Source organism: Hippocampus zosterae, chromosome 1 (assembly GCF_025434085.1).
Source record: "Hippocampus zosterae strain Florida chromosome 1, ASM2543408v3, whole genome shotgun sequence".
Lineage (NCBI taxonomy): Eukaryota > Metazoa > Chordata > Actinopteri > Syngnathiformes > Syngnathidae > Hippocampus > Hippocampus zosterae.
The window spans coordinates 1,948,206-1,969,667 of NC_067451.1; the positions used below are offsets into that span (position 1 = coordinate 1,948,206).

At 42.7% G+C, this 21,462-nt stretch overlaps 2 protein-coding genes across 2 annotated transcripts; one reads left to right on the top strand and one right to left on the bottom strand.

Annotated features, from left to right (window-relative positions):
• Nucleotides 1-737: 737 nt before the first annotated feature.
• stk26 (serine/threonine protein kinase 26) lies at nucleotides 738-12,453 on the top strand. Its single transcript, XM_052068121.1, has 12 exons — nucleotides 738-1,288; nucleotides 3,142-3,210; nucleotides 4,360-4,521; nucleotides 4,619-4,675; nucleotides 5,901-6,009; nucleotides 6,093-6,250; nucleotides 6,455-6,640; nucleotides 7,485-7,627; nucleotides 7,717-7,888; nucleotides 7,962-8,089; nucleotides 9,692-10,580; nucleotides 12,212-12,453. The coding sequence occupies exons 1-11, from the start codon at nucleotides 1,268-1,270 to the stop codon at nucleotides 9,705-9,707; spliced, it is 1,221 nt and encodes a 406-aa protein (XP_051924081.1). The 5' UTR covers nucleotides 738-1,267; the 3' UTR covers nucleotides 9,708-10,580; nucleotides 12,212-12,453.
• Nucleotides 10,347-16,134, bottom strand: LOC127602452 (FERM domain-containing protein 7). The gene is made up of 12 exons (XM_052068583.1): nucleotides 15,547-16,134; nucleotides 14,427-14,531; nucleotides 14,312-14,354; nucleotides 14,089-14,167; nucleotides 13,921-14,018; nucleotides 13,722-13,836; nucleotides 12,666-12,813; nucleotides 12,503-12,598; nucleotides 12,227-12,393; nucleotides 11,998-12,066; nucleotides 11,273-11,339; nucleotides 10,347-11,156 (listed from the first exon to the last, which is right to left on the bottom strand). The coding sequence occupies exons 1-12, from the start codon at nucleotides 15,655-15,657 to the stop codon at nucleotides 10,347-10,349; spliced, it is 1,908 nt and encodes a 635-aa protein (XP_051924543.1). The 5' UTR covers nucleotides 15,658-16,134.
• Between the last annotated feature and the right edge of the window lie 5,328 nt (nucleotides 16,135-21,462).

Consider the following 21,462-nt stretch of genomic DNA (forward strand, 5'->3'; position numbering starts at 1 on the left):
TGTTAAGTGCTTTGTTACAGCTGCCGCTGTTGGGAAAGCGCTATAGAAATCGGAATGTATTGTACAAGAACAATTAAGGTGTTTGTTTTCATTTACACTCTAAAAGAAAAAGTTCTACTCTATCTACACTTTGATCCTCTCCTCTTTCATCTATAACTGCTTCAGACAACAAAGTATGCAGAAAAGTGGTGAAGATTGCACGACTGTCTCTGTCCTATGTGTTGTGTTATTTTTGACTTCAAAATGGCGCCGCGAGAGTGGCTGCCTTTCCAGCAGCTCCTATTTTTTGTTGTTCTACTTCTTCCTTTCATAACTTTGCTGCTGTGAATCTGGAATTTCTCCATTGTGAGACTAATAAAGGTTTTCTTCTTCTTAAACATATGAGAATGCATTTTTGGTGTGACACAATCAGACTTGAGCACACGCTCCATGATAGTATGACGCACACACATATATGAAAATGCGTTTTTGGGGGATTTTTCGTGTGTTTTACAGCTGAGAATGTAACTTGTCTTAGTGAATGGCATTAAAATGTATGCGGTAGACACATTCCTACAAATTTATTTAATTACATAGGTTGTTTTTCATGCGATAGCCTGGTGAAGAACCAGTTAGCAAGTTGTCTTGGTGAATGGCATTAAAATGTATGCGGTAGACACATTCCTAACAATTTAATTACATAGGTTGTTTTTCATGCGATAGCCTGGTGAAGAACCAGTTAGCAAGTTTTCTATCAGTTTCCCAAAATAGCGTGTGGGTAGAGGAGATGGGGCAGGATTGCCACATCCAACATGGCAGGTGGGCTGACATATTGGGGTTACGAGTTAAAAAAGCTCGAGGAGGCGACTTTACACTTCCGGGTGGTGTCAGTGGCGGAAGAAACAGGGACCACTAAAACGGAATAAATAGCACTAAAATACAAATAAAAGTTTTAAAAAAATACCATGTAGGTTATCGTACACCTGTTTTCAACACTTGTAATTTTCGAACATTGAAAAAATGCTTTTGGTTGCTCACTCCTCCTTCTTCCGCCCACTAAGCAACAAGCTTTCTCCTCGGTAGTTTGCTGAACTTTCTCTTACAGGACGCTCGCCTGCGCCTGTCACGGTCATCCTCCGGCATTTTTCTCTTTTTCCGTCGGCTGGAAGTCACTCTTTTCTAGGGTTGAGGTTTTGTTTTGGCCCGCGTCGAGCTCCCGAGGGACCATTCAAGGGCAAAAACCATCCGGAGGAGGAGGAGGGCTTTCTCGCTTCAAGAAAAGTCAACCATGGAGGTTCCCGGCATGCAGGTAAGCACGAAGGTGTATCGGGCTCACTAAAGCCAACTAAACCAGTTTATCAAGCGGCGAGCTGGCGTTGTGCAGTAGCTGGCCACTTTTTAAATGTCGGTTCGGTAAGCCGTAAGTATCCAAGAATAGCCAAATGAAACCTGCGACGTCCACACGTCGAGCAAAAAATATTTAAAAGTTACCAGGCTCCATTATGGAGCCTTGATGTGCCTCTTGGCGGCTATTTGAGTGACAGCTGAGTGTTTGTTGGTGTACATACAAGACGTTGGGGTGGAACTTTTCTCAATATCATATCTAAACAGTTTCTCTCAACCCACAATCGGCAATAGAACAATTCATTTAGAATACGTATTGCGCATATCAACAGTCAATCATCATTGCTGTATACATTGCCATTTCATCATCACTCTTTGTCATCCTTAATGAACCGCTCCAATAATTTAAATTTCTCACATTTCTTGTTACTAAAATGACTCTGTCTTATGACTCACAATGTTTTTGTCGACTATATGTTGAGAGGCTCCCAGGTGTGTCGACCTGTGTAACCTGCCTGGGTGCGCTCGCTACCTGGTCTTTGATGCAACGCTGAGTGCGGCAGATGCTGTTTTTAATTTTTTTAAATAATTGCCTAATTAAATGGTTTAAATAAATGTCAGAAGGAACATCGTATTCCAAGACAAATTTAAATAAAGCTTTCAGCTGTGCTTTTAAAAATTAGCTCCAATGTGTCTGAAGCCATGTTGTTTGTGGAAACAAAGGTTACGATGACGAATTAAGTAGTTTGGTTCCAAAAATTGTGCTGCCCTTTCAATGGCTTTATTGAACAAACCAGTCTATCCTCGTGTTTGCTGCCACCCACATCACTCACCAGAGCATGCCCTGCCATTTAAAGCCTTTCACATTTAAAGTCGCAGTCGAATGTGAGGATGTGGACAATATTAATCCCTCCACCTCACATGCATGTTACGCTGCAAAATCAGTTTTTATCTGATTTATCGATGGATAACCAGTAAAATGTATAAAAATATTTTGCTTTTTTTAAGTGTAATTGCCGTGGTCTCGTGTAAAAAAAAAAAAAGATTTTTAAAAAGCAAGAAAATTGTCAGATTTAATAACATCTGATGAAATGGGCCAGTTGATGAATGCGTCGGTCCCTATTGAACACCCAGCAAGATGTTCAAATTTTAAAAATGGAACTGGCGCCAACCAAGTGACAAGAAAACGAACAATTTAAGTCACTATTTCAGAGTGAGTATAACTCAAGGCCTTTGATCAAAAGTGTTGAAGTATTTCAGAATTCCAGTGGCAGTTTTGCCGCTGAAGGCGTGCTATAAAAATGGCCGCCGTGTCTTCCAGCCCGGCCGCATGCGGTCGCGGTGGCAGCGGCAGAGAGCAGCACGGCTGCTGCTGCTGCTGCGTGTTGTTCCATTTCCTTTTTTTAGGCATGTGGAAAGTCGAGCGCGGCCACAGAGGCTCCTTGCCACTCGCTTCCTGATGTGCTGCCAGCCTGTGGAAAAGGCCAAGCTTTTTTTTTACGACACCCACTATGTTTACATGCGCTGAACAAAAAAAAAAAAGACTGAACAACTCTAATTAAAGTAAATCAACAGCCTATCCTATTCATTTATAGTTCACTGATCTTTATTTTGGACCCAAACATTTCTGAATGATGTTCTGATATTGTTTCTTATGAAACATATTATTTTTAAAGAAAATTACCTTGAAATGGAATCATGTCTTCAATCGCAATATTAATGTGGGGTGGGGGGGGGGGGCAATGCATTTTTCAAAATTTTTGAGGCCTACTTGAAAATTCATGCAAACGCCTGCATTGTCGTATTTTCCTCTGTCAGAGTTCTCAGATCGATCCAGAAGAATTATTCACCAAACAGGACCGCATCGGCAAAGGATCGTTTGGCGAGGTGAGCTTCTTCTGTGGCACTTCACATTACAGGTTAGGTCAGCTAAACGCCTTACTATACATGGCCGTTTTTTTTCGGCTACATTTACGAATTGATTTGGTGTTTGACAGAATCCTGAATTCTTCCAAAAAGGCTTTTAAAAACTTTTTTTGTGAAAAATAATCAATTGCATTGGATTTTTATTATTATTATTATTATTATTATTTTTACAATTTTTATATTCAGTTGTGAAAATGTAATCTTGTATTCCGAGAGAAGCTCTTTTTTGTCATCTTTTATGATAACTTGAAAAAGTTAGACGGAATTCTTTGAAAGATGGCGTTCTGGAAGTTTTAACATTTTGAAGTCTTGGAGTGAATTTGTGGAGCTGCTTAAAAGTGATCTTGATGATGTTCTTTTTTTTCAATTAGTTCTTTTTGGAACGTCGAATATGTTGAAGCAGATGAGAAATTTTGAGTTTGTAAATTGTGTTTGTAAAAATTAATTTATAAAATATATATTTATATAGGGCGGCCCGGTAGTCCAGTGGTTAGCACGTGGGCTTCACAGTGCAGAGGTACCGGGTTCGATTCCAGCTCCGGCCTCCCTGTGTGGAGTTTGCATGTTCTCCCCGGGCCTGCGTGGGTTTTCTCCGGGTGCTCCGGTTTCCTCCCACATTCCAAAAATATGCATGGCAGGCTGATTGAACACTCTAAATTGTCCCTAGGTGTGAGTGTGAGTCCGAATGGTTGTTCGTCTCTGTGTGCCCTGCGATTGGCTGGCAACCGATTCAGGGTGTCCCCCGCCTACTGCCCGGAGACGGCTGGGATGGGCTCCAGCACCCCCCGCGACCCTAGTGAGGATCAAGCGGCTCGGAAGATGAATGAATGAATGACTGAATATATTTATATATAAAAATATTTTTGAAGTCTCTCTTTTAAAAAATTGGGGGGAAAAGGGGCATTTTGTGGAATCTCGGCTTGAATCCATGAGGAAATTGTGCATTTTTGGTGGATTTTTTTTTTTTGGTTGTAGTTCTTCATTCATTTCAGAATGTTTTCATGGAAAATGTGGATTTCTTCAGAGGAGGAATCTTTGGAATTTGTATTCATTTATTCCTTTGAATATCAAGACGTACCTGGGTGATTGTTAAATGTGTCTCACCGGCAGGTGTTCAAAGGCATCGACAACCGCTCGCTCAGCGTGGTGGCCATCAAGATCATCGACCTGGAGGAGGCCGAGGATGAAATCGAGGACATCCAGCAGGAGATCACCGTGCTGAGCCAGTGCGACAGTCCCTACATCACCAAGTATTACGGCTCCTACCTCAAAGTGAGAACGCGGCGCGCACTCTGTCGGGACCGACTGCGGCCGCTTCTCAATTGCGCCGGCCCTCATTGTGAGTTCTCGCTGCACTCTTGTCTTTCAGGGAAGCAAATTGTGGATCATCATGGAGTACCTCGGTGGCGGTTCTGCACTCGACTTGGTGAGGGACACTCGTGCCTTTGCCTCATTTTGATCTTTTCACAATTGAATAAAAACCGAGGTATCAGATTTTTAATTTTTTTTTTTTTTTTAAGGTTTAAGCTATTATTTTTTTGACAAAAACTCTTACCTGGCTGACCGTTTCAGATGTTGCTTCAGCCTTCATCGGGGCTGTCACTACTTTCCCCAAAAAATGTCAGCTAAAATCTGTATCCAATTTTAAATTCTTATATGTAATAAATAACTTTTTGGTTACCAAACCATTTTTTTCGTAACTTGAATAATAGGCGAACAAACTATTATCCTTGTCTTCTGATTTCAGAATTATTTCCACATGAATTTATTTACACGCAATGATATAAATGTTGACCGTATGAGTTTTCACAGTCGCAAAGTCCGTTTGAGCGAAAACCGCAACTACAATGTGGCCTTTGACAAAACTGAGTTTGACACCCCTCTGATGCCGACTGGATTGAAATGTAGAACGTGAGACTTTGAAAAGCAAAATGGCGGAGTTGTAAGACGGAGGTCACTTTGAAAAATGCCTTCCAGTCATAACTCGCTTGAAACGGTGACTTTGTTCATTTTCTCCAAGATAATATGGAATCTTTAAAAAGCGGGAATTTTTGCAATGTTAAAAATGTTGAAGTTGGAAGTTTGAATAGCTTGAGAAATGTCGATTTTTTTGAGCAAGATTTGTGATAAACTACTATGTTTGGGAAAAATTTGCTCCAAAAATGCAGACTCTTCAAAAAGTCAATTTTGGGGGGAAATGTTCAACGTTTTTATAAGTCGGTTGAAAACGTGTGAATTTAAGGTGATTGTTAAAAAAATCAATTCGATTGTGTCCTCATGAAAAATGGTCAAATCTTCCCCAACAAGTTCAAAACTGAGGAATTTGAAACATTTGAGTTTTTAAATTGTAAATTGGGGCACAATTTGCGAAAACGCACTCAAAAATCCACCAGTTTTACTCTCTTTTGTCAAGTTAAACAACAAAGGAGAATGGTAAACATTCACCTACGTCTGCCTGTAATTCCTATCTTTATTGTTATGAGCATATTGGACCCTCCCCAAAAAATTTCAATAGGTCTACTTTTTTAAAATTAATCAGATGATTAATTGGTCATCGGAATTTTACCTGCCAAATATCAGAATTAATCTTTTTTTTTTTTTTTTTGCCTTGTGAAAAAAAAGTAGAAGTAATCATCTTTGATGTCCCGCAGCTTCGTGCCGGTCCCTTTGATGAGTCCCAAATCGCCACCATGCTGAAGGAGATCCTGAAGGGTCTGGACTACCTCCACTCTGAGAAGAAGATCCACAGAGACATCAAAGGTGCGGCGGCGTTCACCTCGCATCTTGAAAAGCAAAAGATGGCGTCAAGCCCGCGCTCACGTCGGCGCGTCCGTCGCCCGCAGCCGCCAACGTGCTCTTGTCGGAGCACGGCCAGGTGAAGCTGGCCGACTTCGGGGTGGCCGGTCAGCTGACGGATACGCAGATCAAGCGCGAGACCTTCGTGGGGACGCCGTTCTGGATGGCGCCCGAAGTCATCCAGCAGTCTGCGTACGACTTCAAGGTCGGATTGCCTTTTGTTGTGTGTTTTTGTTTTTTTTGTGTATTCTGCCTGTCATTTGTATCTTTATAGTCAACGTTGCGTCACCCAAAAACAAGTTATTTCATTTGTTGCATATTATCGGTTCTGCCAAATATCGGAACCGCCCTCTCCCAAATCCATCTTGGTCAGGCCCTTGCTGATGGTGTGATTCTGAACTCCCACCAGGCGGACATTTGGTCGCTGGGCATCACGGCCATCGAGCTGGCCAAGGGGGAACCCCCCAATTCGGAAATGCACCCCATGAGGGTGCTCTTCCTCATCCCCAAGTCGCCTCCCCCGACGCTGACGGGCGACTTCTCCAAGAGCTTCAAAGAGTTCACCGAGGCCTGCCTCAACAAGGACCCCGCCTTTGTAAGAAACTCGCCCGCTTGCCTGCACAAATGTAGCGGACGAGCCCCACGTGGCTCTCCATGTGATGTACCAAATACATGTTTGGTTCTTTGGAGACTCAAAATTGTCAAAAGCTTTATTTTTGTGTGTGTATGTGGCTTTTAATTTGCCGGCGACCAGTTCAGGGTGTTCCATGCCACTCAGCTTGAAAGTTTCAGCTCACCTGCCAACCTAAATGGGGACAGGCGCCTTGGATGCCCCAAGCAAAACTCACACACACACGGGCTGACGCGCTCCCTCTAGTGGAGAAACAGGCAACTGCTGCTTGCTGCCCTCCACCACATTCTGGGTTGTCTGTTTGATTAAAAAAAAAACAGAAAATATCCAGTGTGGTTATTTTGTAGTTTGCTTCAAACCCTTTGTTTTTGGCTTCAGGTCGTTAATACACGAGAAACCTATTCTGAAAGATTAATTCTATTAAGAGCGCACACTTTGCACATATTTTGTCCGTATTTAAAGTGGCATATGTCATATTTCTGTTTTGGAAGTGCGTGGTCTTGTGGCCCCCCTCCAGCATTTTTAGTGCAACTTGAAAGAATCATTCAATTAAAAATGTACATATTTTGTCATTCTATGTAAGTTTTTCAGTTTGATGGCGGCGCGGGTACTTTATAAGTGTTCAAACTGCAGGCAGTTAGGGTGCCTTCGATGATTTTGCTTGAATTCAAAATATGGCTTATTTTTAAGTGCAGTTTTTTTTAAAAATTGACCTTAAATGAGGATACGTGTTGATGAAAATGTACGGCTGTATGGATGCTTGTATGTAGGTGTCCTGCTTGTGACTGTCTCGTATTCCCTCCTTCAGCGTCCCACCGCCAAGGAGTTGCTCAAGCACAAGTTCATCGTCAAACACTGTAAGAAGACGTCCTACCTGAGCGAGTTGATCGACAGATACCGAAGGTGGCGGGAGCAAGGGCACAGCGATAGCAGCGACAACGACTCAGACGGGTAACTTCAAAGAAAAATTTTTTTTGTTTTGTTTTTTTAAGTCCACGGCACACGTGGCGAGTTTGCTTGACTTGGGTTGGCGTGTTCAGCGAGTCCAGTGACAAAAGGGACGGCGACTCCCCCGAGTGGAGCTTCACGACGGTGCGCAAGCGCAAGACGGACGAACGGCCGCACATCAACGGCCAGCTGAGGAGAGAAGGACAAACCGCCGGGAGCCCGTCCTCCAGTCTCGGCACCGTCATCGCGCCCGTCTTCAGCGAGGTTTGAGAGCGCACGCGCACGACGACGCGGACGCCGGGGACGACGTTCCACAAGCGTGTGCCTTTTTGCGCAGTTGAAGCAGCAGCACAAGGAGCACTCGGAAAAGCGGTTGGCTATCGAAGAGCTGGAACATAACATCCGACTGACCGAGGACGCCTGTCCCGGTATCACCGATCGGATGGTGACGCACATCGTTGCCAGGTGCGCCATTTTTTTTCTTTCTCTATTTCGTCCCTCGGTGTCAGCCTCTGGAAAGTTAGGAAAAAAACAGTCCTATTATCACTTTCACTCATCAATCAGTCTGTCATAACGGGACCCACAAATACATTTCCTGTGAATAATACCCTTGAAAAAAAATGTTTCTCTTTATACTTTTGTATCATCCGATTCCCCAATTTGTTTGTATTTATTACTAGAGTGATAAAGATTGAAAACCCAGCAGTAAAGTGTAAATGTCTTTCACTCGAGGTTAAAAAGTGCTGCTCTTTTCTTAAACCATACCTGCGATTAAGTAGCTCAAAACATTCTTCAAAATCACGTGTTCCAAAATCTTATTTTCGCATTTCTCTACTTTGCTATTCTTGAACTGTTTTGGTCACGTTGCAGTCAGCACGTTGAGTTAACTGGTGTATGAAATATGCCCTACAAATAAAGCTGCTCCTCAATGGTGGCATTCTGCCCGCTAAAATTTGAGACAAGTGCCACTGCAATTTTCCTCCACTGGTGCCAGGGAAAGCAGTAAATTTGCTGATTTTTTTTTTTCTCTTTTATAATTACTACTCTTGAACATTTGGGGTTGCTGGCAATTTTCTACTCTACATTTCTTCCTATTTATCAGTAGTATAGTGAAAATGAGTTTCTTTGGCAAGGTATTTGACAGAGCGTGCTCCTAAATCTTCGACTTGGCACCCCAAAAATGTTCAGGTTAAGGGGCCCAGGGTGCTCCAAGTGGGTCTGCCTCGCCTGTCGATAGGCTGACCTCCAATACTTGTTACAGCACTGGCATTTACTAAACATGCAGGATTTTAGGACAGCACAACGACACCCTCTAGTGGCTGTGAAAAGTAATAATCATGTCACTTTATGACGTTCTGAAAATTCCACATCTGCCCACATTAACGGAAGCAACAATCGGAAAACGTTTCTTGGTGACTCTACTGTTGGCAAATAGCCAACAACATGCGCTGATGTGCGCCTAAGTGCTGCGAACGGCTTGCGGCCAATGCGGCTAACTTTTTTTTTTTTTTTTGTGTATGTGTGTAAAAAAAAAGTGTACGGAAAATGATGGTAAGTCTCAAGGGCCTCCTGCTTGAAGCTCAATCAGAAGTCTGCCATTTGGATTGAAATAGTTAATTTCGAGTTCCCAAATCCATTTTAAAAATGGCTGAAGAATTAAACATGCTTTAGTAATCAACATGAAATTCAATGGATGCGTCTTTAATACCCACAAATCCGTCTCAACGACCTGTCCCTTAAAGTGAACATGAAGTCAGCCATTTTGTTTTGAAAGAGCCATTTTGAGGCCAAATTACCCCAAAAAGAGGCTGAAGAAGAAGAAGAAAAAAAAGACCCCGACACTCGTTTCACGAATCGGCGTATTTCTTGGACTGCACAAAAAGTGTCAATCACCCATTCAAAGTGAACAGGAAGTCTGCCGTTTCGGTTCAAAGCAGCCATTTTTTCCAAAATGAGCTCCAGTTGGAGCAGGTAACCTGGATGGATTTAAAAAAAAAAAATTGGGGGGGGGGGGGTTTACGTGTCGTGTCGTTTACCACCTTTGCTTTCTTTTTATGCCGCCCTTAGGTTCAATGCCAACTGAGGACAAACGGGAAGTGGACGCGGCGATGAGAGACTGTGTCTCAACACGGCCACGCTTGCAAACTGGAGAGCTGCTGTGCAATGTCTCCACACACACACATTTGACTTCACTGCTGCTGGACAAAAAACTCTCTCCGCTTGTTCTTAATCCCGCAGCATGGCTTTACCCTTTGTTGATTTGTAGACGTAAAAATTTGCTCGGTAGCACTTGACATAGATGATATGCCAATCTTATTATTGTTTAGAATATTTTGTTGTCGTCAAATCAACACTTTGATCCCAACCACGTCGTTCGCCGACCAACCAAACTGGAATCAACGACAGAGGAAACGCTTGTCAAGTGTTGCTGACAATTTGAACCAAAGACGATCCGAACCTTGCTCATTGTATATATTCTTTTGATATGTATATCATAAGGGATCTTACTTAGCGGGAACCATCGACACGTTTTTTTTTTTTTTTTGGAGAAATGTTTTTCTTTTTAGCGGGATGTAGTTTTATGAATAAATATTTAAGCTTGATTAAAAATACTGTCTACGTCCATGTTGATTCATACACTTATTTATTTACAAACGTTTCCCCGCTTAGGAAGAAAAAAAACGTTTTTTTGTTGTTTTTTTTAAAAAACTCTTACAGTATTCTACAGGGTGACCTTGGTCGCGCCTTTGGTCTCTTTTTTGTTCACCACCAGCTCTTCATCCTCCTCGTCCAGCTGGAGGCTCCCGGAGGAGAACCTCATGCGGGCCGCTCCGCCCGGCCGCAGCCGACTTCCGAGTGGAGGCGGCGGGTGGTAATATGGATAGAAAACTTCGGACTCGGACTCGCTGTGGCTCCCCACAGCCCGTTCGGGGAGCGGGGAGGTGTTAAGTGGGAGGTAGGTTGGCCTGGTTGGGCGCGTCAGGTGCGGATAGTAGCCAAGGGGGCGGAATTCGGACGCGGGGAGGTGAAACTTGACTTCCGCTTGGCGAGGGAGCCCCGGGAGAAAGTTGCAGTCGTCACTGTAATGCCCCGCCTCTGTCCGGCCAATTAACCCCGCCCCGTAGCTTCCCTCACGGTAGGCCGCGGCTTGCCCGCCCCAACCCAGCGGGTACAAAGATGGCCGCGGTCGCCCGTCCCACCTCCGTTTCGGCGGCGGCAAGCATTCCAGCGAGGCCGCGCAGTCGGAGAAATACGGCCGCGGGAATGACGGAAGCACCGGGTGGTATTGATAGGCGGGACTGTTGGGGTAGAGGAGAATCAGCTGCTGCGTCGCATCCGGGTGTGGGACGGGCCGGCGGCGCAAGCGGTTTCCGTAGGTACCGGCCGGCCTGGGCGCTCGGTCCCTCGCCGCGGACGCAGCTCGCACCTGCGGCAGGAGAGGCGTGACCCGGGCCAGGCTACGACACCTCGGGCTAGCGTACGGCCGGTTGTGCTCTGAGGCACAAGTGGAGCGGGAGAAGGCGTCCTCGTACTGCTCGGCGAGTATGTCACACAAACAAACACGCATATAAAAAAGGATTGAACATTATTGCTCAGATGATCTGTTTTTTTTTTTTTTTTTTTTAAAGTCGACTTTCGCGTGTTTACTTGTTTGGCGACGTCACTGAGGAGATCGGGAGAAGATCGGCACTGCCGCGAGTCGTAGTCTGGAGTGCTGGATCGAGATGGAGACGCACATTAAGAATAGTACACACAAAAAAAAAAAGTTGTGTGGATTGAATTTCAACACAACAAACATCCACAACAATTTAAGTTGGGCAATTCAACGTTTGCTGTTGTCAAAATTGGTTTTCCTTACAGTTGACAGCGAAGAAATAAAAGCTGACAATTTTTTTTTAACCTAAGCTAAAATAAAAACAACTTCCTTGCTTTGTTGCGCTCACATTGTTGCCATAAATGGCAGTCATTCCTTTTGGCCCGTGTTAGGCCCCAAAAATCCGACTGTAATTGAGTTGAATGCAGATTGTGACCACGCTTGGAACTTGAAACTCTTGCGCCTGAAATCTTCTATGCCCAATGAAGTACAGTGATCCCTCGCTATTTCGCGGTTCGTTTACCGTGGCTTCAGTTGCATCGCAGAGTTTTTCAAACATATTCATAAAAAAAAAATCCATATACATGGAGTACAGTACTGTATATGTTGCTCGATGTGACTTGCTGTTGTTTTAAGAAAAAAAGTTAGTTATGTGTGTTGCAACAGGGAGACTTGGAAAACGGCCCCCCCCCAGGACCTGACTTTGACACCTATGATGTACGGTAAGGCGTTTAGCTTCCTGCTGCGTCATTGCCATATTGGATTTCATTAAGGCCACCTGTTAACGTGCGAAGGCTTCTTCTCGCTCGATCCCAAACATTCCAGCAGCTGCCTCTGCGTGCGCCCGCTGTCCACATTCGAAAAGACCAAACGTCAGCATCAGAGGATACACGGCGCATCCGCAAAGTATTCACAGGCGTCCGTTTTTTGGGGGCGGGGAAGGCTGTCAAGAACAAACGTGCAAAAAGTGAAGCGCTGTGATTATTTTGCAGGAAGAAAATCGGCACCTGTAGCGAAAGCCGGAGCCTTTGGTGGACAGCAGCGTGGTCTTGCGCACCGCCCTGGGCTCCTCGGCCAGCCGGAAGAAGGCGTGGTACTCCACGCAGGTTTTCCAGAAGGCCTTGCACACGTCACGAGTGGCCATGCAGAACTCCAGCGTGTCCTTGCGGGATGGCTGAAATGCAGTTGAAATGCACCAAGTAAGCGTGGCACCCACCTCTCAGCCCGCAACCCCCCCCCCCTCCAAAAAAAAAAAAAACAGTGTCGAAGAAGTGGACTCGGACCCCAACGGTGGCATGCAGCTTGATGAGGAAATGTTTGCGCTTGAAGCTCAGTTTGCGAATCTTGGCCCAGCTGAAGGTGTTGATCTTGGCGTTTCCCTGAGCGAGCATCCGGAGTCTGAGTCTCGTGGCGCCGAGTCCTCGCGAGCTGATGGCGGCCGCGTACCTGAAAGACCAGCACGCCCGAGTGCGTGACGGCCAGATTGATGCGTGCGCCCTCGCCGTCGCTGGCCGACTGCGGCCGGATGCCGTACATGTCCAGCTTCCTGGCCAGCTCCAGCAGGTGGACATCCGACTCGGCCGCAGACAAACCTCTGTGGAGAAGAGTGAAAAAAAAGGTGCTATGTTGAAATGAGTTTAGGGGGGCTTTTGTGAGGGGGGGAGGGGCAAAACCAGTGCTCTCCGCAATCTTGTGGCATCCTGGTGTCAAGCAATTATGTTGAAGTGAATTTAAAAACAATAGACAAAAATCGTGCTTTGTTGCCATTTTGTGCGAAGGAATTATCTTGACACCAACGGAACTTATTATTTTGTGTTAGCTTGGAATCAAGAAACTGTTGAACTGTGTGGAAGTTTCATTTTAGCAACGAAACAAACAAACACATCGCTGGCATCTTAATTGTCAAAGAACGATGCTGACGTTAATTGTTCTAGTTTGCCGAAACTCGTGCTGCCACCATCTTGTGGTGTCTTAGTGTCAAGGAACTCTTGTTTCAGTGTGTTGGAAGTTTCCGTCAAGAATTGTGCTTTACTGTAATCTTGTGGCAGCTTTGTGTCGATACCGGTAGTTACAATTTGTGGCATCAAGAAAGCTCTTGAGCTTAGTAGAAGATTTCCATTCGACAAAAATAGTGGTGGGTTTTCCCGCCATCTTGGTATCGGAACTACATTGAGTTGAGAATTTTCATTGAGTTCAAAATAGAGCTTTGTCGACATCTTGTGGCATCTCACGGCAATTACAACTTTTTCAGTGGCATGGCTTTTCAATGCTGTGGTGTATTAACCATAGATTTGTATGTTGTTTGGACACATTGACTTCCCGTATTGCCATCTACTGCGCATGTGTGAAATGTTACCTGGGAAGCCTAAGCCCCAATCCCCCACGAGGTTACTTGTGCAACTCGACGGTCGAATACATTATAGAAAACGCGTGTGTGTGCCTCGTCATTTCAAGACACAACAAATGCCTTACTCTTTTTTTGGGGGGCAGATTGCACTCTACCTGTGTTTCTTGTGGAAGCGGAGGATCTTGTGGTCCAGGTACTCCTGGTTGGGGACGTAGTGCTTCATCTCCAGGTGCTGATAGTCCAGCTCCTCATCGTAGTCGCCAAGTTCTGCTGTCAGTTTATATCGGATGCTTCGATGACGTGTATAAAACGACATTGTCCTCCGGTCACTCGAATGTTCTGTCTGGTCCTTACACTGCAGAATGTGAGAGACCAGCAGGGCGGCGCTGTTGTCGTTACAGGTCAAACTGCCGTTGGACAGGTCCTGCTTGACCTGCAAGGCGAAAAGGTATCTGCACGCAAACCGAATGACGTCATCAATGACGTAGGGGCACATGCGTGTGTCAAGAAATGGCGCCGTACCGAGTGAGGCTCCTCTTTAGTTGTCCAGGGTCCGGTGGGAAGAATTTAACCATGAACCTGAAGAACAGATCGCCGGGGTCTAAAAGAACAAAAAGGGGGGAAAAGCGAGAGAGCGAGAGAAGGAAAATCCCACTTGGCTTGCTTTGATGGGCTCTCTCTCAAATGTCTTAATTGCTGTGCCGATTCATTTTTTTTAAAGTTCTTGTTGAAAAGAAACACTTACATTTAATCTGCTTTGCGAGTGGCTTGAGCAGCTCGAGCCACACCTGGCAAAAACAGAGCCAAATCAGTCCAATTCCACGATCCCCGCGTGTTGTGCGTCACCTGACGAGGCTCACGTAGTTGCCGCTGTGATGTCGGTACTCCAGGCCGAAGTATTCTTTCTCGAGCAACTTCAGGTGGCCGCACACTTTGTTGAAGAAGTCGCCGCCCAAAACGTTTTGCTAGCATGGAAACACATGGCAAGTGTTATAGAGTTGCCATCATTTTTGTTGGCTCACCTGTGCGGATGTGCATTGGACATTTTTGTCTTGGATGGGCAAAGGAGAAGATGTTAAGACATATCGTCGGACAAAAAAAAAAAAAAAAGACAGAACGACCTAAAAGATGACTGTGCAGCCAGGCTCGAAAAAGGACACGATGGAAAGTTCGACTAAAAAAAATCGACTGGATTGATGTTCCGACTCAATAAATGACAGGATGTAGAGTCGGAAGTGCAAAAAAAGACATGGTGTCATGTTAAGATTAATTTAAAAAACAAATAGTAAAATCTGATGGTCTGTGTGTGTGTGTGTGTGTGTGTGTGTGTGCGCGCGCGCTTCGCTCATGTGCAAAGTCCCACGTGCGGCATTAAAATTTTTTTTTTTAATTGGTCCCTACTTCACGGATTTTCGTTTATCGCGGGTGGTTTTGATCCACAATCGCCGTGATAAACGAGGGATTACTGTAATTGTGTAATTTAGCTTCTGATTGGTTATTGAAGTAAGCGAAAGCAGGAAGTGATTTAGTTGCGGAGAAGAGTGTTCGCGATCGTACTGGGGTGCAGACGTCCCTTTGAACAATGCTGGAATCCATCGCTCCTTTTGTGGTTTCGAAAAGTAGAGCCATCCGTTCGAAAACAACGAACCCCTCAAATTACAATTGTATAACTAAAACACTTTACTAAATTATTAAAAAACAAGACTATACTGTATAGTCAAGATATAAAGTATGCTAAGCCATTTGTTTGAATTGAATGATGTTTAGTCAACCTAAACAAATCAGCAGGATGTATCGGCCGTTTTTTAGACGTAACGTACAGTCACACACCCCAAAAAAAACAACACGAGAAATGATAAGATAAAGAATGATGTATAGTAAGGCATTAAAACTCATATATAATCCAGAGCAGAGGAAAAAAAGTAGTACTGCACGTACAACTGTAGTATTTACAGTTTCAACACGACAGAACCAACTCACCTCTACTTCGAAAGTGCGTTCACTGTCATCTAGGAAAACCACGCGCAGTCGAAACGGAGTCTCCTTGCACACTTTGCGGCGTGTCAGTGTGCGCGTCGGCCGCTCGTCCATCTCGTGCTGCAACGATTCCGGGGAGAAAGAAAGAAACGAGGTCTGTGATGGTGAGTTAGGACGTGTTTTCTCTCAAAACACACACACACGCACACAAAGAGTGGAGAGTGCGTGCGTGTGAGTGTAATGTTGGAATAAAAGACATTTCACGGTGGATGGACGCTTTGACAGCAGTGACCTGTCTTTCAGTAAAGTAGGCTAGTAGTGCAAAAAGCATTCTGTCGCCTCCAGCGTGTACTTCCCAGTCAGTAATATTGGAGTTGCCAGCTCTGGGGCAGACACGTCACGTACACTCGGCCCACATACCTCAATGAATGACGGTCCCGCAGTGGCCCACGTCCGGCATCCATGATGTGGGCCGCATTCGGCCCAGATCTGAGCTGCATTGTAAAACCATATCTGGCCCTACTCCGGCCCGACGCTGGGCCAGAACAGGTTCCTGATATCAGCCTGAATTCAACCTCAACCAAGCCACATCTTTCATGAGCCATATTTGACCCACATTATTTTAAAAAAGTCTCAAATACGACTGTTATACAAATTGTCCTAATTTGTGAACCTCGCATATAACTCCACATACACTGGAAAATGCACTTTTCTTTATTTATCAGTGAACACAACGTCCAACTTGGGATGCGGCTTACTCTTGAACGGTATTTTTCTGTCCATCAAATTGTTGCGCTCTCCATGTGCTCTTTTTTAGCCGAAAAAAACGACCATGTATAGTAAGGCCTTTTTGGACGAAAAAAAATGACCATGTATAGTAAGGCGTTTTTGGATGAAATTTTATCCGAAAAAAACGACCATGTATAGAAAGGCATTTTTGGACGAATTTTTTAGCCGAAAAAAACGACCATGTATAATAAGGCGTTTTTAGACCAAAAAAACGACCATGTATAGTAAGGCGTTTTTAGACAAAAAAAAACGACCATGTATAGTAAGGCGTTTTTAGATGAAAAAAAAAACGACCATGTATAGTAAGGCGTTTTCAGCCCAAAAAAAACGACCATGTGTAGTAAGGCGTTTTTAGCCGAAAAGAAAAGACCATGTATAGTAAGGCGTTTTTAGATGAAAAAAATGACCATGTATAGCAAGGCGTTTTTAGCCTAAAAGAAAAGACCATGTATAGTAAGGCGTTTTCAGCCCCCAAAAAACGACCATGTATAGTAAGGTGTTTTTAGAAGAAAAAACCGACCATGTATAGTAAGGCGTTTTTAGATGAAAAAAAAAACGACCATGTATAGTAAGGCGTTTTTAGACCAAAAAAACGACCATGTATAGTAAGGCGTTTTCAGCCCCAAAAAAACGACCATGTGTAGTAAGGCGTTTTTAGCCGAAAAGAAAAGACCATGTATAGTAAGGCGTTTTTAGATGAAAAAAATGACCATGTATAGCAAGGCGTTTTTAGCCTAAAAGAAAAGACCATGTATAGTAAGGCGTTTTCAGCCCCCAAAAAACGACCATGTATAGTAAGGCGTTTTTAGACCAAAAAAACGACCATGTATAGTAAGGCGTTTTTAGACGAAAAAAACGACCATGTATAGTAAGGCGTTTTTAGATGAAAAAAAAACGACCATGTATAGTAAGGCGTTTTTAGACCAAAAAACGACCATGTATAGTAAGGCGTTTTTAGCCGAAAAGAAAAGACCATGTATAGTAAGGCGTTTTTGGACGAATTTTTTAGCCGAAAAAAACGACCATGTATAGTAAGGCGTTTTTAGACCAAAAAAAACGACCATGTATAGTAAGGCGTTTTTAGACGAAAAAAACGACCATGTATAGTAAGGCGTTTTTAGATGAAAAAAAAACGACCATGTATAGTAAGGCGTTTTTAGACCAAAAAAACGACCATGTATAGTAAGGCGTTTTTAGCCGAAAAGAAAAGACCATGTATAGAAAGGCATTTTTGGACGAATTTTTTAGCCGAAAAAAACGACCATGTATAGTAAGGCGTTTTTAGACCAAAAAAACGACCATGTATAGTAAGGCGTTTTTAGACGAAAAAAACGACCATGTATAGTAAGGCGTTTTCAGCCCCAAAAAAACGACCATGTGTAGTAAGGCGTTTTTAGCCGAAAAGAAAAGACCATGTATAGTAAGGCGTTTTTAGATGAAAAAAATGACCATGTATAGCAAGGCGTTTTTAGCCTAAAAGAAAAGACCATGTATAGTAAGGCGTTTTCAGCCCCCAAAAAACGACCATGTATAGTAAGGTGTTTTTAGAAGAAAAAACCGACCATGTATAGTAAGGCGTTTTTAGATGAAAAAAAAAACGACCATGTATAGCAAGGCGTTTTTAGCCTAAAAGAAAAGACCATGTATAGTAAGGCGTTTTCAGCCCCCAAAAAACGACCATGTATAGTAAGGTGTTTTTAGAAGAAAAAACCGACCATGTATAGTAAGGCGTTTTTAGATGAAAAAAAAAACGACCATGTATAGTAAGGCGTTTTTAGACCAAAAAAACGACCATGTATAGTAAGGCGTTTTCAGCCCCAAAAAAACGACCATGTGTAGTAAGGCGTTTTTAGCCGAAAAGAAAAGACCATGTATAGTAAGGCGTTTTTAGATGAAAAAAATGACCATGTATAGCAAGGCGTTTTTAGCCTAAAAGAAAAGACCATGTATAGTAAGGCGTTTTCAGCCCCCAAAAAACGACCATGTATAGTAAGGCGTTTTTAGACCAAAAAAACGACCATGTATAGTAAGGCGTTTTTAGACGAAAAAAACGACCATGTATAGTAAGGCGTTTTTAGATGAAAAAAAAACGACCATGTATAGTAAGGCGTTTTTAGACCAAAAAACGACCATGTATAGTAAGGCGTTTTTAGCCGAAAAGAAAAGACCATGTATAGTAAGGCGTTTTTGGACGAATTTTTTAGCCGAAAAAAACGACCATGTATAGTAAGGCGTTTTTAGACCAAAAAAAACGACCATGTATAGTAAGGCGTTTTTAGACGAAAAAAACGACCATGTATAGTAAGGCGTTTTTAGATGAAAAAAAAACGACCATGTATAGTAAGGCGTTTTTAGACCAAAAAAACGACCATGTATAGTAAGGCGTTTTTAGCCGAAAAGAAAAGACCATGTATAGAAAGGCATTTTTGGACGAATTTTTTAGCCGAAAAAAACGACCATGTATAGTAAGGCGTTTTTAGACCAAAAAAACGACCATGTATAGTAAGGCGTTTTTAGACGAAAAAAACGACCATGTATAGTAAGGCGTTTTCAGCCCCAAAAAAACGACCATGTGTAGTAAGGCGTTTTTAGCCGAAAAGAAAAGACCATGTATAGTAAGGCGTTTTTAGATGAAAAAAATGACCATGTATAGCAAGGCGTTTTTAGCCTAAAAGAAAAGACCATGTATAGTAAGGCGTTTTCAGCCCCCAAAAAACGACCATGTATAGTAAGGTGTTTTTAGAAGAAAAAACCGACCATGTATAGTAAGGCGTTTTTAGATGAAAAAAAAAACGACCATGTATAGTAAGGCGTTTTTAGACCAAAAAAACGACCATGTATAGTAAGGCGTTTTCAGCCCCAAAAAAACGACCATGTGTAGTAAGGCGTTTTTAGCCGAAAAGAAAAGACCATGTATAGTAAGGCGTTTTTAGATGAAAAAAATGACCATGTATAGCAAGGCGTTTTTAGCCTAAAAGAAAAGACCATGTATAGTAAGGCGTTTTCAGCCCCCAAAAAACGACCATGTATAGTAAGGCGTTTTTAGACCAAAAAAACGACCATGTATAGTAAGGCGTTTTTAGACGAAAAAAACGACCATGTATAGTAAGGCGTTTTTAGATGAAAAAAAAACGACCATGTATAGTAAGGCGTTTTTAGACCAAAAAACGACCATGTATAGTAAGGCGTTTTTAGCCGAAAAGAAAAGACCATGTATAGTAAGGCGTTTTTGGACGAATTTTTTAGCCGAAAAAAACGACCATGTATAGTAAGGCGTTTTTAGACCAAAAAAAACGACCATGTATAGTAAGGCGTTTTTAGACGAAAAAAACGACCATGTATAGTAAGGCGTTTTTAGATGAAAAAAAAACGACCATGTATAGTAAGGCGTTTTTAGACCAAAAAAACGACCATGTATAGTAAGGCGTTTTTAGCCGAAAAGAAAAGACCATGTATAGAAAGGCATTTTTGGACGAATTTTTTAGCCGAAAAAAACGACCATGTATAGTAAGGCGTTTTTAGACCAAAAAAACGACCATGTATAGTAAGGCGTTTTTAGACGAAAAAAACGACCATGTATAGTAAGGCGTTTTCAGCCCCAAAAAAACGACCATGTGTAGTAAGGCGTTTTTAGCCGAAAAGAAAAGACCATGTATAGTAAGGCGTTTTTAGATGAAAAAAATGACCATGTATAGCAAGGCGTTTTTAGCCTAAAAGAAAAGACCATGTATAGTAAGGCGTTTTCAGCCCCCAAAAAACGACCATGTATAGTAAGGTGTTTTTAGAAGAAAAAAACGACCATGTATAGTAAGGCGTTTTTAGATGAAAAAAAAACGACCATGTATAGTAAGGCGTTTTTAGACCAAAAAAACGACCATGTATAGTAAGGCGTTTTCAGCCCCAAAAAAACGACCATGTGTAGTAAGGCGTTTTTAGCCGAAAAGAAAAGACCATGTATAGTAAGGCGTTTTTAGATGAAAAAAATGACCATGTATAGCAAGGCGTTTTTAGCCTAAAAGAAAAGACCATGTATAGTAAGGCGTTTTCAGCCCCCAAAAACGACCATGTATAGTAAGGCGTTTTTAGACCAAAAAAACGACCATGTATAGTAAGGCGTTTTTAGACGAAAAAAACGACCATGTATAGTAAGGCGTTTTTAGATGAAAAAAAAAACGACCATGTATAGTAAGGCGTTTTTAGACCAAAAAAACGACCATGTATAGTAAGGCGTTTTTAGCCGAAAAGAAAAGACCATGTATAGTAAGGCGTTTTTCAGCCCCCAAAAAACGACCATGTATAGTAAGGTGTTTTTAGAAGAAAAAAACGACCATGTATAGTAAGGCGTTTTTCAGCCCCCAAAAAACGACCATGTACAGTAAGGTGTTTTTAGAAGAAAAAAACGACCATGTATAGTAAGGCGTTTTTCAGCCGAAAAGAAAAGACCATGTATAGTAAGGCGTTTTTCAGCCGAAAAGAAAAGACCATGTATAGTAAGGTGTTTTTAGCCGAAAAGAAAAGACCATGTATAGCAAGGCGTTTTTAGAAGAAAAAAACAACCATGTATAGTAAGGCGTTTTTAGACGAAAAAAACGACCATGTATAGTAAGGCGTTTTTAGATGAAAAAAAACGACCATGTATAGTAAGGCGTTTTTAGCCGAAAAGAAAAGAGCATGTATAGTAAGGCGTTTTTAGCCCCCAAAAAACGACCATGTATAGTAAGGCGTTTTTAGATGAAAAAAAACGACCATGTATAGTAAGGCGTTTTTAGCCGAAAAGAAAAGAGCATGTATAGTAAGGCGTTTTTAGCCCCCAAAAAACGACCATGTATAGTAAGGCGTTTTAAGCCCCCCAAAAAACACTATGTATAGTCAGGCACTTTTAACTGAAAAAAACAACCATGTATTGTAAGGCGTTTTGAGCCAGGGAAAAAAACGACCATGTATAGTAAGGTGTTTTTATCAGAAAAAAATACATGGTTGTTATTTTTGGCAAAAAAAACCGCCTTACAATACATGGTCATTTTTTTCCGGCTAAAAACGCCTTACTATACATGGTCGCTTTTTTCCGATAAAAACGCCTTGCTATACAAGGTCGTTATTTTCGGCAAAAAAACGCCTTACTACACATGG

Coding starts and splice junctions, on each gene's coding strand:
- stk26 (XM_052068121.1), top strand. CDS start 1,268: ATGGAGGTTCCCGGCATGCAG. Junction 3,211..4,359: donor GCAAAGGATCGTTTGGCGAG/GTGAGCTTCTTC, acceptor TCTCACCGGCAG/GTGTTCAAAGGCATCGACAA. Junction 4,522..4,618: donor ATTACGGCTCCTACCTCAAA/GTGAGAACGCGG, acceptor CTTGTCTTTCAG/GGAAGCAAATTGTGGATCAT.
- LOC127602452 (XM_052068583.1), bottom strand. CDS start 15,657: ATGGACGAGCGGCCGACGCGCACACTGACACGCCGCAAAGTGTGCAAG. Junction 12,814..13,721: donor CGCTTCCACAAGAAACACAG/GTAGAGTGCAAT, acceptor TCTTCTCCACAG/AGGTTTGTCTGCGGCCGAGT. Junction 11,340..11,997: donor AAGCCTTCGCACGTTAACAG/GTGGCCTTAATG, acceptor ATCTCGATCCAG/CACTCCAGACTACGACTCGC.